The 11,862-nt window shown below is 47.9% G+C and overlaps 1 protein-coding gene across 1 annotated transcript; it reads left to right on the plus strand.

Moving 5' to 3' along the window:
• Nucleotides 1-1,314: 1,314 nt before the first annotated feature.
• On the plus strand, nucleotides 1,315-3,599 carry ISF_09946 (hypothetical protein; the record flags this gene model as incomplete). The annotated part of the gene is made up of 2 exons (XM_018853545.1): nucleotides 1,315-1,503; nucleotides 1,554-3,599. The coding sequence occupies 2 exons, from the start codon at nucleotides 1,315-1,317 to the stop codon at nucleotides 3,597-3,599; spliced, it is 2,235 nt and encodes a 744-aa protein (XP_018699267.1).
• Between the last annotated feature and the right edge of the window lie 8,263 nt (nucleotides 3,600-11,862).

Here is an 11,862-nt window from a genome sequence, read left to right on the forward strand (position 1 = left end):
AATAGCTGTGCATACCTCGTAGCTATCTATTTGTGGTCGATCACCGCAATTGTCACCACATCTATCGTATGGGCACTATTTACCTTGACCATGACTGATTATACTTTGTACGAGTAAGTGCTGCTCGTAAAGTTGAGATAAGGAGAATTTGTTGCTTTGCGCACCTACCCTGTAATCCTAGACACGCGATGGGCAATAGGAGCAGAGAAAAATTTATTACTTTTAAGGCATATATAGGTTGATTATACTGCGAAATAAATGCTTGGACTATGTCATGACTCCAGGCATCCGTGCAGGAAACCGTTTATCAAAGTACGCTTTACAGTCCTGCCTCATGAATTTTGCAGTGCCGTGACATGCTCAGCCCTGCCTGTAGGATCAAGAATTTCCGTGAACCATGATTGCTGGAAAAGGAATCGATTCGGCCAGTAACAATGCAGACAAGAAGAAAATCGAAGGCACCTGGAACAGCGAGGAGAGACCTTATCTAACCATAAAATATAGAATATATCTTTATCCTTCTTAGTAATAATAGTTTATAGTTAACTTTTAATAGTTTCTATTTAATAAAGAATAGTTTAATTTTCTTCTAGTTAAGTTTATTATTAGATTATTTTATTTTAATATTTTTATAGATAAAGTAAACTTTATCTCCCCTCTCTAGGATTAGTACTAGTAATCTCTTTTTATCTATATAGTGTTTTATTTAATTCTATAAAAATATCTATTCTATTTATAAGTACTTCTATATTTTTATAATTATTACTATATATACTATAGCTACTAGTGTGTTTATATTCTATATTATATATATTTTAATTATAAGGTTATTATAATAGTGGCTCTTCTCTAATCTATAGTAAATCTGTTTCTTAGGTATTAGCATGACCGTGCGGAAATGCGCGACGCCGCGCGACCTGGGTGAGCTCCGCTCTGGTGTGTCGCGCGACCCGCTTCAGCTGAACGAGCCAGGCATCTCTGCAGAAAACTGGTTAACAATTAACTATGAATCCTCTACGCTGTAGCACTCGGTGAGCCGAGGCCAATTATTTCTTCCTAAGCCGTGACCAATTCGGGAGCCCGCCTTTCCAGATTGCTGTGCTAAACCCTGCTTCTTTTGGCTCCTTTTATCGGTGTTAATGTGGTGCGAGACTTGCTGATGCAACTGTTCTGGTTAGTCAGCACACGCACGACAAATTTCACGACGCCTTTGCGCCGTGACAGGATCCAGCGCCCGCTACTTTTCTGTCTGGCCAGCACCATCAACAACATCATCTTTCGACAAAACGATCATCGCGATCACCAATAAACACGATGTCGCAAGAAGAAATTGAAAATCTCAAAAGGTTGCTGAAAGAATCAAAGGCGCGGGAGGAAAAAGAGCGACGCGAGAAGGAGAACGAGCGACGCGAGAAGGAGAACGAGCGACGCGAGAAGGAGAACGAGCGACGCGAGAAGGAGAACACGCGAGAAGGAGAAAGGCGCGAGAAGAGAACGAGCGACGTGAGAAGGAACACGAGCAACGCAAAAACCAAAATACGACTCTAGCGGAGTACTTGTACAACTGTCACTTCGACCTGTACCAAAAACTTAGGCTTGCTAGCCCCTCGAAAAGCTCTACTGGTCTTGCAACCTCAGTGAACGGCAAATACTATCCGAAATTCCTCTACCCCTGGCGAGCCTTTGCCGACAACCAGCGACAAGAACACTTCAACGACATTGTCCGCATCTGCGGCGACAGGCGGCTTTTCCAGCTAGAGAGCACAACAAGAGAGAATGGAATGAGCTTCGAGCGTAAGAAAGCCGGTTATGAAAATGCCATCGACCACTTTGAAAAATTAGCCGTCGAAGACCCTACGTGGAATATTTTGGAACCCCTTTGGACCGATGAGCGGTTGCGCCAGAAGTACCAAACTACGGATATATCCTTCACTAATGGTATTCGCAACTTTAACGACCTCAATGAAGATCTCGAAACTAGGGTCAGAACTGAGAGGAAAAAGCAGCAGCCTGACGGTGGTGGCATCCGAACAGACATAGACGGGAACGAGAGCGCGGCCTTCATGTATGATTATAAGGCTGCGCACAAGTTTGCCGTAGAGCATCTCGAGGCGGCTCTTGCAAAAGAGACGCTCTTCATGGATGTCCACAAGCGGATACAGGCTGAGCAGTACAGAACGGACTCGACAGTGCGAGAGAGAGAAGAGGCGCGGATTGCCATGGCACTAATACAAGTCTTCAATTATATGTTTTGGTATGGGGTCAGGTACGGCTATGTCGCCGCCGGGAAATCCTTGGTGCTACTTTACTACGACCGAGCAGAACCACTTGTCTTACGCTGGCATCTTTGTGTACCAGACAAGGCGGTGACTCGAGCAACAGCCGAGCTCCGGGTCGATCAAGTGTCTCACACTGCGGTCGCTCAGCTTGCTAGCTTTTGTCTCTTGAGCCTCCGCTCTCCGGCGCTTACGGGCCGTCCATTCCGGGAGGCAGTGAATCGGGCGGAGTCTGTTCTGAAGAAATGGAAAAAAGAGGATTACACGGACCCGGTAACTCCTCCAGCGCAAGATGACACAGATTCATCGTCGGCTCCACCCTCGAGGGGCACGGACGGATCATTTAACTGTGATGCATCCCCAGTGACGCGGAAATACCCATTGCGGTCGTGCAAGGATTTTGCGCCGCTTCCCGAACGACACGACGATGACCACGACGATGACCACGACGATGACCACGATGACGAAGCGGCGGATAAACAATATCAAAGCGGGACAGGATCCGGGCTCAACTGGCGAGAGAAAGGCTCCAGCAGAAAGGGTGGTGATGATGGCCCTGAAGGCTCTGCTACGGCTCCCACACGACAATATTGCACACAAGCTTGCCTTCTTAGCCTCAAGCTGGGCCGCACACTGGATAGCAGGTGCCCTAACGTGCTCTCCCATTGTGTTCGCGGCGGCGCACAGCACCCGATCAACGCTAAGGAGTTTACCGAGTTAGTGCGCGAGCAGCTGCGTCAGGACCCGTACCAGGGTTGCGATGCGCTCATCGGCCGGGGCAAAGTCGGGTCAAGCGGAGTGCTGTTCAGACTGGAGCTAGCACAGTTCGGTTACACTTTTGTCGGCAAGGGCAGCGTGTCTAAGCGCCCAAGGCGCTTAGAACACGAGTGTACCGTCTATCAACGACTTGACAAGCTTCAGGGTGAAGTAGTGCCGGTGCATCTAGGCATGGTCTCGTTCGATCCTGGCTACCTCTTACCTGGTGGTGCATCCGTGGTCCACATGATGCTGATGTCATGGGCTGGAGAGGTGGCGACGGAGGCTGCAACGCCGAACCTGCAAGGCGAGGTGCAGCGTTCGATAAAAACGCTCTATGAGAATGGGGTGGACCATCAAGACGAACGAGGACCTAATTTGCTCTGGAACGCTGAGCAAGGTCGCGTAATGGTGATCGATTTTGATCGCGCAGCCCTGCTCCGACCACCTCAACACAAGCTATTGTCTAAACTTTCTAAAACGGGGAGAAAACGAAGAGGAGACGAGCTGAGAAACCATACCGAAAAGCGGAGTCTGCTGAGAAGCGCTCTACAGTCTGTACGGTAATAAAAGAACAAGCCGGACACTATAATTAATTCTTCCGGAGAAGAAAAAGGGTCTATAAATTCTATTGGCATGTTTCAAAGGTTGCTTGTGCTAACGAACAAAGTCCCTTGCTCGATCGGAGCCCGATCGACTGAGCAAGCTAACGCAGCAACTAATGCTGACAAGTTCAAGCCCATTCCAAGATTGGCATAACAATCGAATTTCGTGGCATCGAATTCTGAAGAAGAACGCTCTTCAATGCCCTATTCACATATGTAAATGCAGAGCCCAAACATACTCATAATTTTGATCTCTTTCTTGAGCGGCATTATCGCTCCTGTAAAACCAACTAGTTGCGCATTCAGATGAGCCAAACTCTTCAGTCGTTGGAAATCTTGAGACCAGAGAGAAAGCTCTTGGGTTCCAACAGACGGGTGTTATTAGGCAATGTGTCGTAGGTCACGCCAGAAGCCACCTTCAGTTGCTCGATGAAGTTCGACCGCGGTGTTAGATTCGTTGGGTATGATTTATCCTTCAGGTTGGTGAGAGAGCCCTTTGATGTGTGTGATCTATCTCGTTAGTCAATGTGAATTTGGAGAAAGACTCAGTCTGTGGCAGGCAGCAGTGTACTCGTACAACATTGTGGCACGAGCATGTTCTTCAGACGTTTCGGCTCGTTGCCGCTCTTTCTCAGCGTGTTGCTGTGCTCTTTCAACGCATTGCCGCTCTTCCAGGCGGTGTTTGCCAATTCCTCAACGCGTTGTTTTCCTGATCGGCGTGTTGTTCTTCAAAGCGTTATTTACCGAATTCCTCGGCGCGCTGCTCCGCTACGCGTACGTGCTGGAAACAGTCTGCCGTACATATTGCCGGTCAGACCTATTTCACGATTCCTGTAAACAGCCTCGATTGTTGTATGTATTTTTGAATTTCCCCGAGTATCTGTATCCAGGCGTAGTTTTGCGCAAATCGTTCTCTGCGATTCTTGGCATTGGGCTGAGAAAGTTGGGCAGCCAGCTGGTGAATGGTAGGCATGCACAGGTGCTGATGACTGGCCATATGTAACAGACTTCAATTTAGTATAATTGGTAAATACGTAGCTTGTTAAAAAGGTAGCACGTTGAACATGTACATGTTTAAGAGCATCATCTCAGCGTTGTACACAAATGTCATGCCGCGCTCTGAATCTTGCTCTCGAAAAGCAGTAAACAGCTCCTGATTAACCCTTTGACATGAACTGGCTTTGGTTTAAAAACGGCGCCGAACATTTCTGTCAGGGCCCTATTGGGGCACCTGTTAGAGCTCCTACGTTATATGTGTCAGGTGCGTGGGAGCACCTATAAAACAGCGAGCTGCCGCCGAGCTCCCTACGAGGAGGCAGCGATAATTCCATATCATAAAAATACATAAGGGATCATTACGTGACTGGAGTCCTCCGAGCGAAGCACCTCACAATGGCTTAACGTAATTCTTCTCTCTTTGCAATTTCTATGTATCATAGTTTCGACATTTTCTCAAAAGCCTTTAAAAACGCCCACCGCACGCTGCCTTTCCACCCCTTCTCACTAAAGCGTTCAGCTGTTTTTGGAAAAAAGTCTACTACGTTTAGCAGACTAGAATCATGAGCGAACACAACAAAAACATTCTCCAAGGCGTCGAACTCCTGTACTTTTCCAATAGTTTCCACAACAGTAGCCGCATCTAAGTGGCTTCCTTTATCTGTCGGCTGAAGTATCGGCGTTGTCGCATTAAAATCTCTCAAGATTTTGGCGAACACATCTCTAGGATAAAATGTGGTGCGCGGGTTGATAGTAGACGGCAAACTCGCTGGCAGCGGTAGCCATTTGCTTGGTCGTAGTTCTCCGGCATGGTGCACAACATCACCACCAAGAAACACAAACGAAGCTGGAGACTTGGCTACTCGAGCGAGTGCAGCCATGTGCCCGTGAGCGTGACCAGGCGCATCAAGAAGGTAGAAACTGCCGTCGGCGAAATAGTCGAATGCATTAAACCGACCAATCTTTAGTTTTGTGCTACTGAAGTCAATATCTCGTACCTCTCGGCCTGCGAAATCAGCGTCCAATAAGCTGCTATGAGGATCGGTCGGATATCCAGGCATGAGATTCTCCTTAATACCCGGACCAACTATCAAGGCTGTTCCAGAGTCAAATGTCGACGGGTCTCCCGTGTGGTCAAAGTGAGCATGGCTCCCAGACAATTGCCTCGATATTATTCTGCCGAGGTGTCAATACCTTGCTCATCTAAAATCTCACGGACCCCTTTATTGACTGTAATGCCAAAGCCAATTGTCTTGATCAGTCGAACCAAGGCAGGTGCCAGATTTTCCCAATCTTTTCGCACTCCTAAATCGAAGAGTATGGTGCGATTCTGCTGTTGATTCTGGACCAGAAAGGCGTATGCAGGGCTTGATGATCCTTTCTGGCCTTTTATTACTGGCTTCGTAAATGCATCTGCGGGCCCAGATATGTATGACGTTGTATCAATGATCGACAGAGATACAGTACTTTCCGAGTGTGGGATCTCCACATTGGGGCGTTCAGGATTTGACATTGCAAATAAAGAAACGGTTGATACTGCTCTTGATCTGTTGAGTGGTGTAAAGCAATCAAGAGTGGAACCAGGAACGGCAAGTGCGTCGAATTAAACAGTGAGAACTGCTCGGAACATGGTGACTTTAATACTTGGCCGAAATGTGTGGCCGACCGATATGCGTTTGTTCGAGCCGCGGTCCGCGGCTGACAATTGATTAGGCTATCTAGCTCGGATGGAGCGTAATCTTTCTGTTCTCTTCCCCAGTACTGGACTTTACAGTGTATTTTATGGCGTGCTTACAAAACGAATGAAAATGTAATGACAACAGAGCCTTCCACAAACCTAAAGCTATTCTACGGCAGCCCTTGATACAGTTTCGCGATGAACCTACTGCTTTTGGCGGAAGGAGGGGTGGCCGAGGCGTGGCAGGGTCAGTAGATCCAGAAAATTGTAATTGAACCTATGGAGGCTTTTTTCCAGGCGATAAAAGTAGTTAAGTCTTATTAAGAAAACAATTTTGCTTCTCGTGCTTTAAAATAATATCGCCTACACTAATCAGCAAGACAAGCAAGAGTAGTATTTACTAATTACTACTATAAAAATGCAGAGTTAGAGCACGCAGATCAGTAATAGCAAAATTCAAGCAGTAATACTATATTCATTATTAATTCAAACTATATCTACTAAGGGCCGGATTATAAGAGTCTAGGGGACTTAGTCTAGTAGTCTCCTAGAAGACTCCCCCACTATTTCTTTTACATATAAATATAACTTAGGCCCTATAGGCAGCCCCCCCATAATAGAAGTACTACTCCAGTTAGGGGCCCTATGTAACGGTGGCTTAATCCTAATCCACAGTTGGTCTGTTTCTTAGGTAGAGAGTCGGTTTGAATGCACAGAGTGCCAACGAGCAGTTATCGTAGCGTAAGTCACGTTAGGAGATGTCTCCCAATAGTAGAGCTATTGCTTAGATTGATCAGTAGAGATCTAGACTACCTAGCTATGGGAACACCTCCTCCTTAAGTACTCGTCTACCTCTCTACTGTAACTCTGGATAGCTGGATCATCTATCTATCCATCGATCATTCTGATCATGGTGATCGATGAGTGATCCATCGATCACTTCGCAGGTCACGTGACCTCGCGTCCTATTTGGGATACTGGTGTGTCTGACTTGGCCCGACTCACTCAGCCCCACCTGTGCATCCTGTGCGTTCGTAACACCCTAGTAGCTGTCTTTTCTACCCACTTTCTACCCACTTTCTACCTCTTTAAGCCCTAAAAACCTATAAGACTTATGGTTTATAGTCCTAGCTAAATCACGTAGGACTACACGCGTGGGACTAGTATAATGGCCCTATATCCACCTAAATTGATGTACCTTAGTCTTAGTCCCTAAGACTAGTCTTGATCTCATGATCCGGCCCTAATATAGTAAGAACGACTGTAATACTATAGTACCTCTACTGCCTATACCTCACTAATAATACGCTACTGTAAAATAATACTTTAGTAATTATTAGAATTCAACTATTACTATATACTACTACCGTAAAAACCGTTATGGGTGTCGCTAGCGCTTTTAGTTAATTTTAGTTACTGGCGGGGTAAATCAGAACCGCTATTTCTGGCTCTCTAGCCAGCAGCCAAAATACACCCCATTAAAATTATTATGTTAGAAACCCGCGACACCCATAACGGGTTTTACGGTACGTATATACACACGTTTAGTAATCCTAAGAATTAAACTACTACTACAGTATATACTACTATCTGCTATTATCTACTCACACAGGCAGTTTTGCCGACGTTTAGAGTTTCGAATCCGCATTCCTGGCGCTAGGGCATTCAAACGGCCGGAATCAAATTTCATACCGTAGCCGCCTCGACCTACCCCGCGCCGGCAAATCGATTATTGGCTGCACGCGGTCTATGCAATACTTATACATAAAGCACAGCTCTACTAAGGCAAGAAAACTTAGGCCCTACCTCCTAGTTAGAGATCGGCCTTAATTGCGTTAATACCATCTACACGTAAGTATCATTCGTCGAAAACCCGGATAAAGTCACGAAGTACTAAACTTACTCTATCCAGAATAACAAACAGAGCTCGATCTATCTCGTCTTAGCAACCTACCCTTAGCAGAATGTCTCCAGGAGCCATCAGCGGCGAGGTAACCCGTCCAGCGTATAAATGGCGTCCAGATCTTGGCTTGGTGTCTTACGGTGCACCGTTTGATATTCTTGCCAGAGCGCACATCGAGCGTCTACATTGCCGGCGCGTCCTTATCATTGTATCCGGGTCCCTATCACGGAACACGATCGAAGTCGAGAAGCTCGAAAATACCCTCGGCAATCTGATTGTGGCGAAGAGAGTGGGAATGAAATCCCACTCAGATTGGCAAGAGATTTTAGACGTGACCGAGCAAGCGTAAGCTTTAGAACGCCGCGAGCTGAAGCAAGAAGGGCACTGACAGAACCGCAGGCGTCAAGCCACGATCGATCTGATTCTAACAGTTGGTATGTGCCCTCCTCAACTTAAACCGCAAAAAAGGAGCAAATCGAGCTGTGCAGTGCTACTGCACTAGTATTAATAGCTAGGACAGTGCTGACGTGGGGTGTTTTAAGGTGGCGGAAGCATTACAGATGCAGCAAAAGTCATTGCACTTGCCATGGCGAACCCTACCGTCGTTACCACCGACTTGGGGTCTTTGGAAACCATCATGTCTGATGCTTCCAGAAAAGGAAGAATCGACATTAAACCGGCAAAAGCCTTCCTGATTTGTATCCCGACCACGCTCTCCGCAGGAGAATACAGCTATCTTGCTGGTGCCACCGATCCACGCGATCACAGGAAGAAACCCTTTATCCACCCCTCTATCATACCAAAGGTGGTAATACTGGACCCAAAATTGGGAAGAACTCCGGCTGGCGCATGGTTTCCCTCTGGTGTTCGAGCAATGGACCATTGCATCGAGCTTCTGTGTCGGGTTACCAACCCCGACCCTGAGGCCGATGACTCCGCTAGGCGAGGCCTGCTATCACTGACAAGAGGTCTATTAAAGCTTAAAAAGGACCCAGAAGACGATGCTGCAAGACTGGATACGCTACTCGGGAGTTGTGATTCCATGGCTGGTAAGCACACATCTATCGCCTCGAGTGTGTAAGCACAGACGATAACATACTTTACAGGCCCAAGCAAGAGGATTCCCATGGGTGCTTCACACGCTATTGGGCATATTCTAGGACCAATGGGAGTCGCTCATGGTATGTAGGACCAAACGCTTGTATGGCAAGTCCGCAAACCATGCTTATATTGTTATATCTAGGCGTGACATCCTGCATCATCCTCCCGGCAGTCATGATGTACAACAAGCCAGTCAATGCAGACCAGCAAAAGATGTGCACCAAAGTATTTTGGTCCGAGCCAGTCATTGCTCAGGCACTGGAAGAGTGCAGCTTGGAAGAGCCAACTGCCGATCTCAGCGCCTGCCTCGATGCAATCTTTCGGATGTTCGGAGTCCCACGATCTTTGCGTGAGGTTGGGTTCGAGGGGGATGAGAAGATATTGGCTGCAGCTAAGAATACGCTTCGTGACCGATCAGCAGCTACAAATCCTCGCCCTCTCAAGGAGATTTCGGAGGTGGAGTGCATTCTTAGAATGGCTCTCTAACGATGTGGCTCAAGATTTCATAGCCTGTGTGATCGCTTAAAATAATCGCATGGTCTGCACCGATGGTGGCCGCCGTAGTGCGAGACTTGCAACGCGACGCTTATGTGCCTCTATGATCCGCCAAACGACGAGCTTCACGCATGGAGAGCGTTGCATACCGTAGACACATACTCGTCGACTTACAGCCGGCACCGTTCAAAATTCTGAGTATGAACAAATTGGGCCTCTTCAGCTTTACGATGGATCCCGGGCAAGTTGGCGGCAATGGCGCGGCAATGGCTCAGCCAGAAGCACCCGTTTTCTAGAACCAGGTACTTTATGTATCGTCTCCCATGCCAATGAAACACGCCCGACTTGTATTATCACCAAACCTTTTCAGCCTGCGCGCTATACGATGGAACGGCCTACAAGAATCACGTCACCGTCATACAGTGGGCGGTCCATCAAAACTCCGTGGTCCAATCAGGTCATCATAATGGACGTACTATATTCTCTTAAAGTATCACGATCCGTCTTTCACGGTGTTCGAGCCATTAATACAGACATGCGATGGGACTGGCCCGAAATCGTCAGTCTCCTTTGGATAGTTGAGCAGGAAAATGGAGATGATCTCAAGCTGGCACCGGAATGGGAGCGGCCATCACGCGGCATCGATAACCGGCTTCCACGTGATGTTGAGCTTGTCATCGGCGACCACCAGTCGGCTGCTGGAAACACATACCTAGCAGTGAAATGGCGGGGGTATGACTGCCCTACATGGGAGCTTGAGGAGGATGTCATGGCACGGGATTGCTGGGAGAACAGGCAGAATTGGGACAAGCTAATATGCAGCGCCGTTGAAGCGGAATACGGTCACTCGGCAAGTTTCACGTAACTCTGGCGCCCGACAGGTTTGCCTTCTAGGCATTATGACACTCTTATTTCTATACTGTGTAATGCTGTACATATCTATGTACCTCAAAAAATCTCATGCCTAGAAACGGGTGCATAGTTCATGCCTCTCATTGTCGACTACCAGCGTGCCGCATTTGGTTTTATGTACAACTTTTTCTATTCACTGGTCACCTTTCGGACTAGCTGCTGATTTGTGAAGCGTAGTTTTATCTGTCGTTTCTGCCCCTGTCGACATTAGGTATTGTAGTATATAGAGCCCCCCCCCCCAACCCCAATTCAATCCGCACGCGACCGATATTGGCTATGGCATGACGGCACTCTTGACGCCGACGGAAGCAAATTCCCCTGTAGACTATCACTCGCCACTTAATACGCAACAGGGCGCATCGGCGGTGAGAACTCGGGCAGACGTACAACTTCAGCCTTGCAGGCACAGCTACCCACACGGCGGATTAAGCTGCCACGCGTCTCTTTCCTTCGATGAAGGCCATCTGGAAGCATCTGCACTATTATATAGAGAGTTTCCCTTGTCGATTACCTGAGAGTTCATCCTGCCTGACGACGTACCAGCAGGCGGCGCCTTGTTCGCGTGGTCGTGGTTTGACAAGGTCGGGAATCGGGAAATGTATATGAACTGCGCTCACGTCACGAGGATAGAGGTAACACTTTTACCACAACTGTCGACGAATATTATTCGGAGCAGCGGCCCATCGGTTGCGGAACAGTCGAGGGTTATGACCTCGCGTTCCCGCAGCCAGGGCTCGCCGTCTCCTCCGTCTCTGTGACGACGGCAGGGCCCGTAGGTTTTTGCAGCGCAGATTAGCACGAGGTTTGGTACAACAAAATTGCCCCAGTAACGGCGAGTGAAGCTCAGGAATTTTGGAATGCCACGTAATTCATGACACCGTAAAGAACTGCGAGCGGTTGCCGCACCCGCCTGCCAGGGGGTTGTCATGGTGTGCTATGCCACGCGCGGATGCACGACGTTGGAGATGGAACGATTTCTTGCCATGAGCCAGGCGCGCATATACAATACAAATTCGCTTGAGATCGAGTTCTACCGGCGGATTAAGAAAATTCGGTGCGCGTACAACCAGTTGTTGCGACAAAGGTTACTGCCGCAGGATGCAACAGGGGCCTTACCATTTCTCGTCCTTTGAGCACCGT

Source organism: Cordyceps fumosorosea (genome assembly GCF_001636725.1).
Source record: "Cordyceps fumosorosea ARSEF 2679 chromosome Unknown scaffold_106, whole genome shotgun sequence".
Lineage (NCBI taxonomy): Eukaryota > Fungi > Ascomycota > Sordariomycetes > Hypocreales > Cordycipitaceae > Cordyceps > Cordyceps fumosorosea.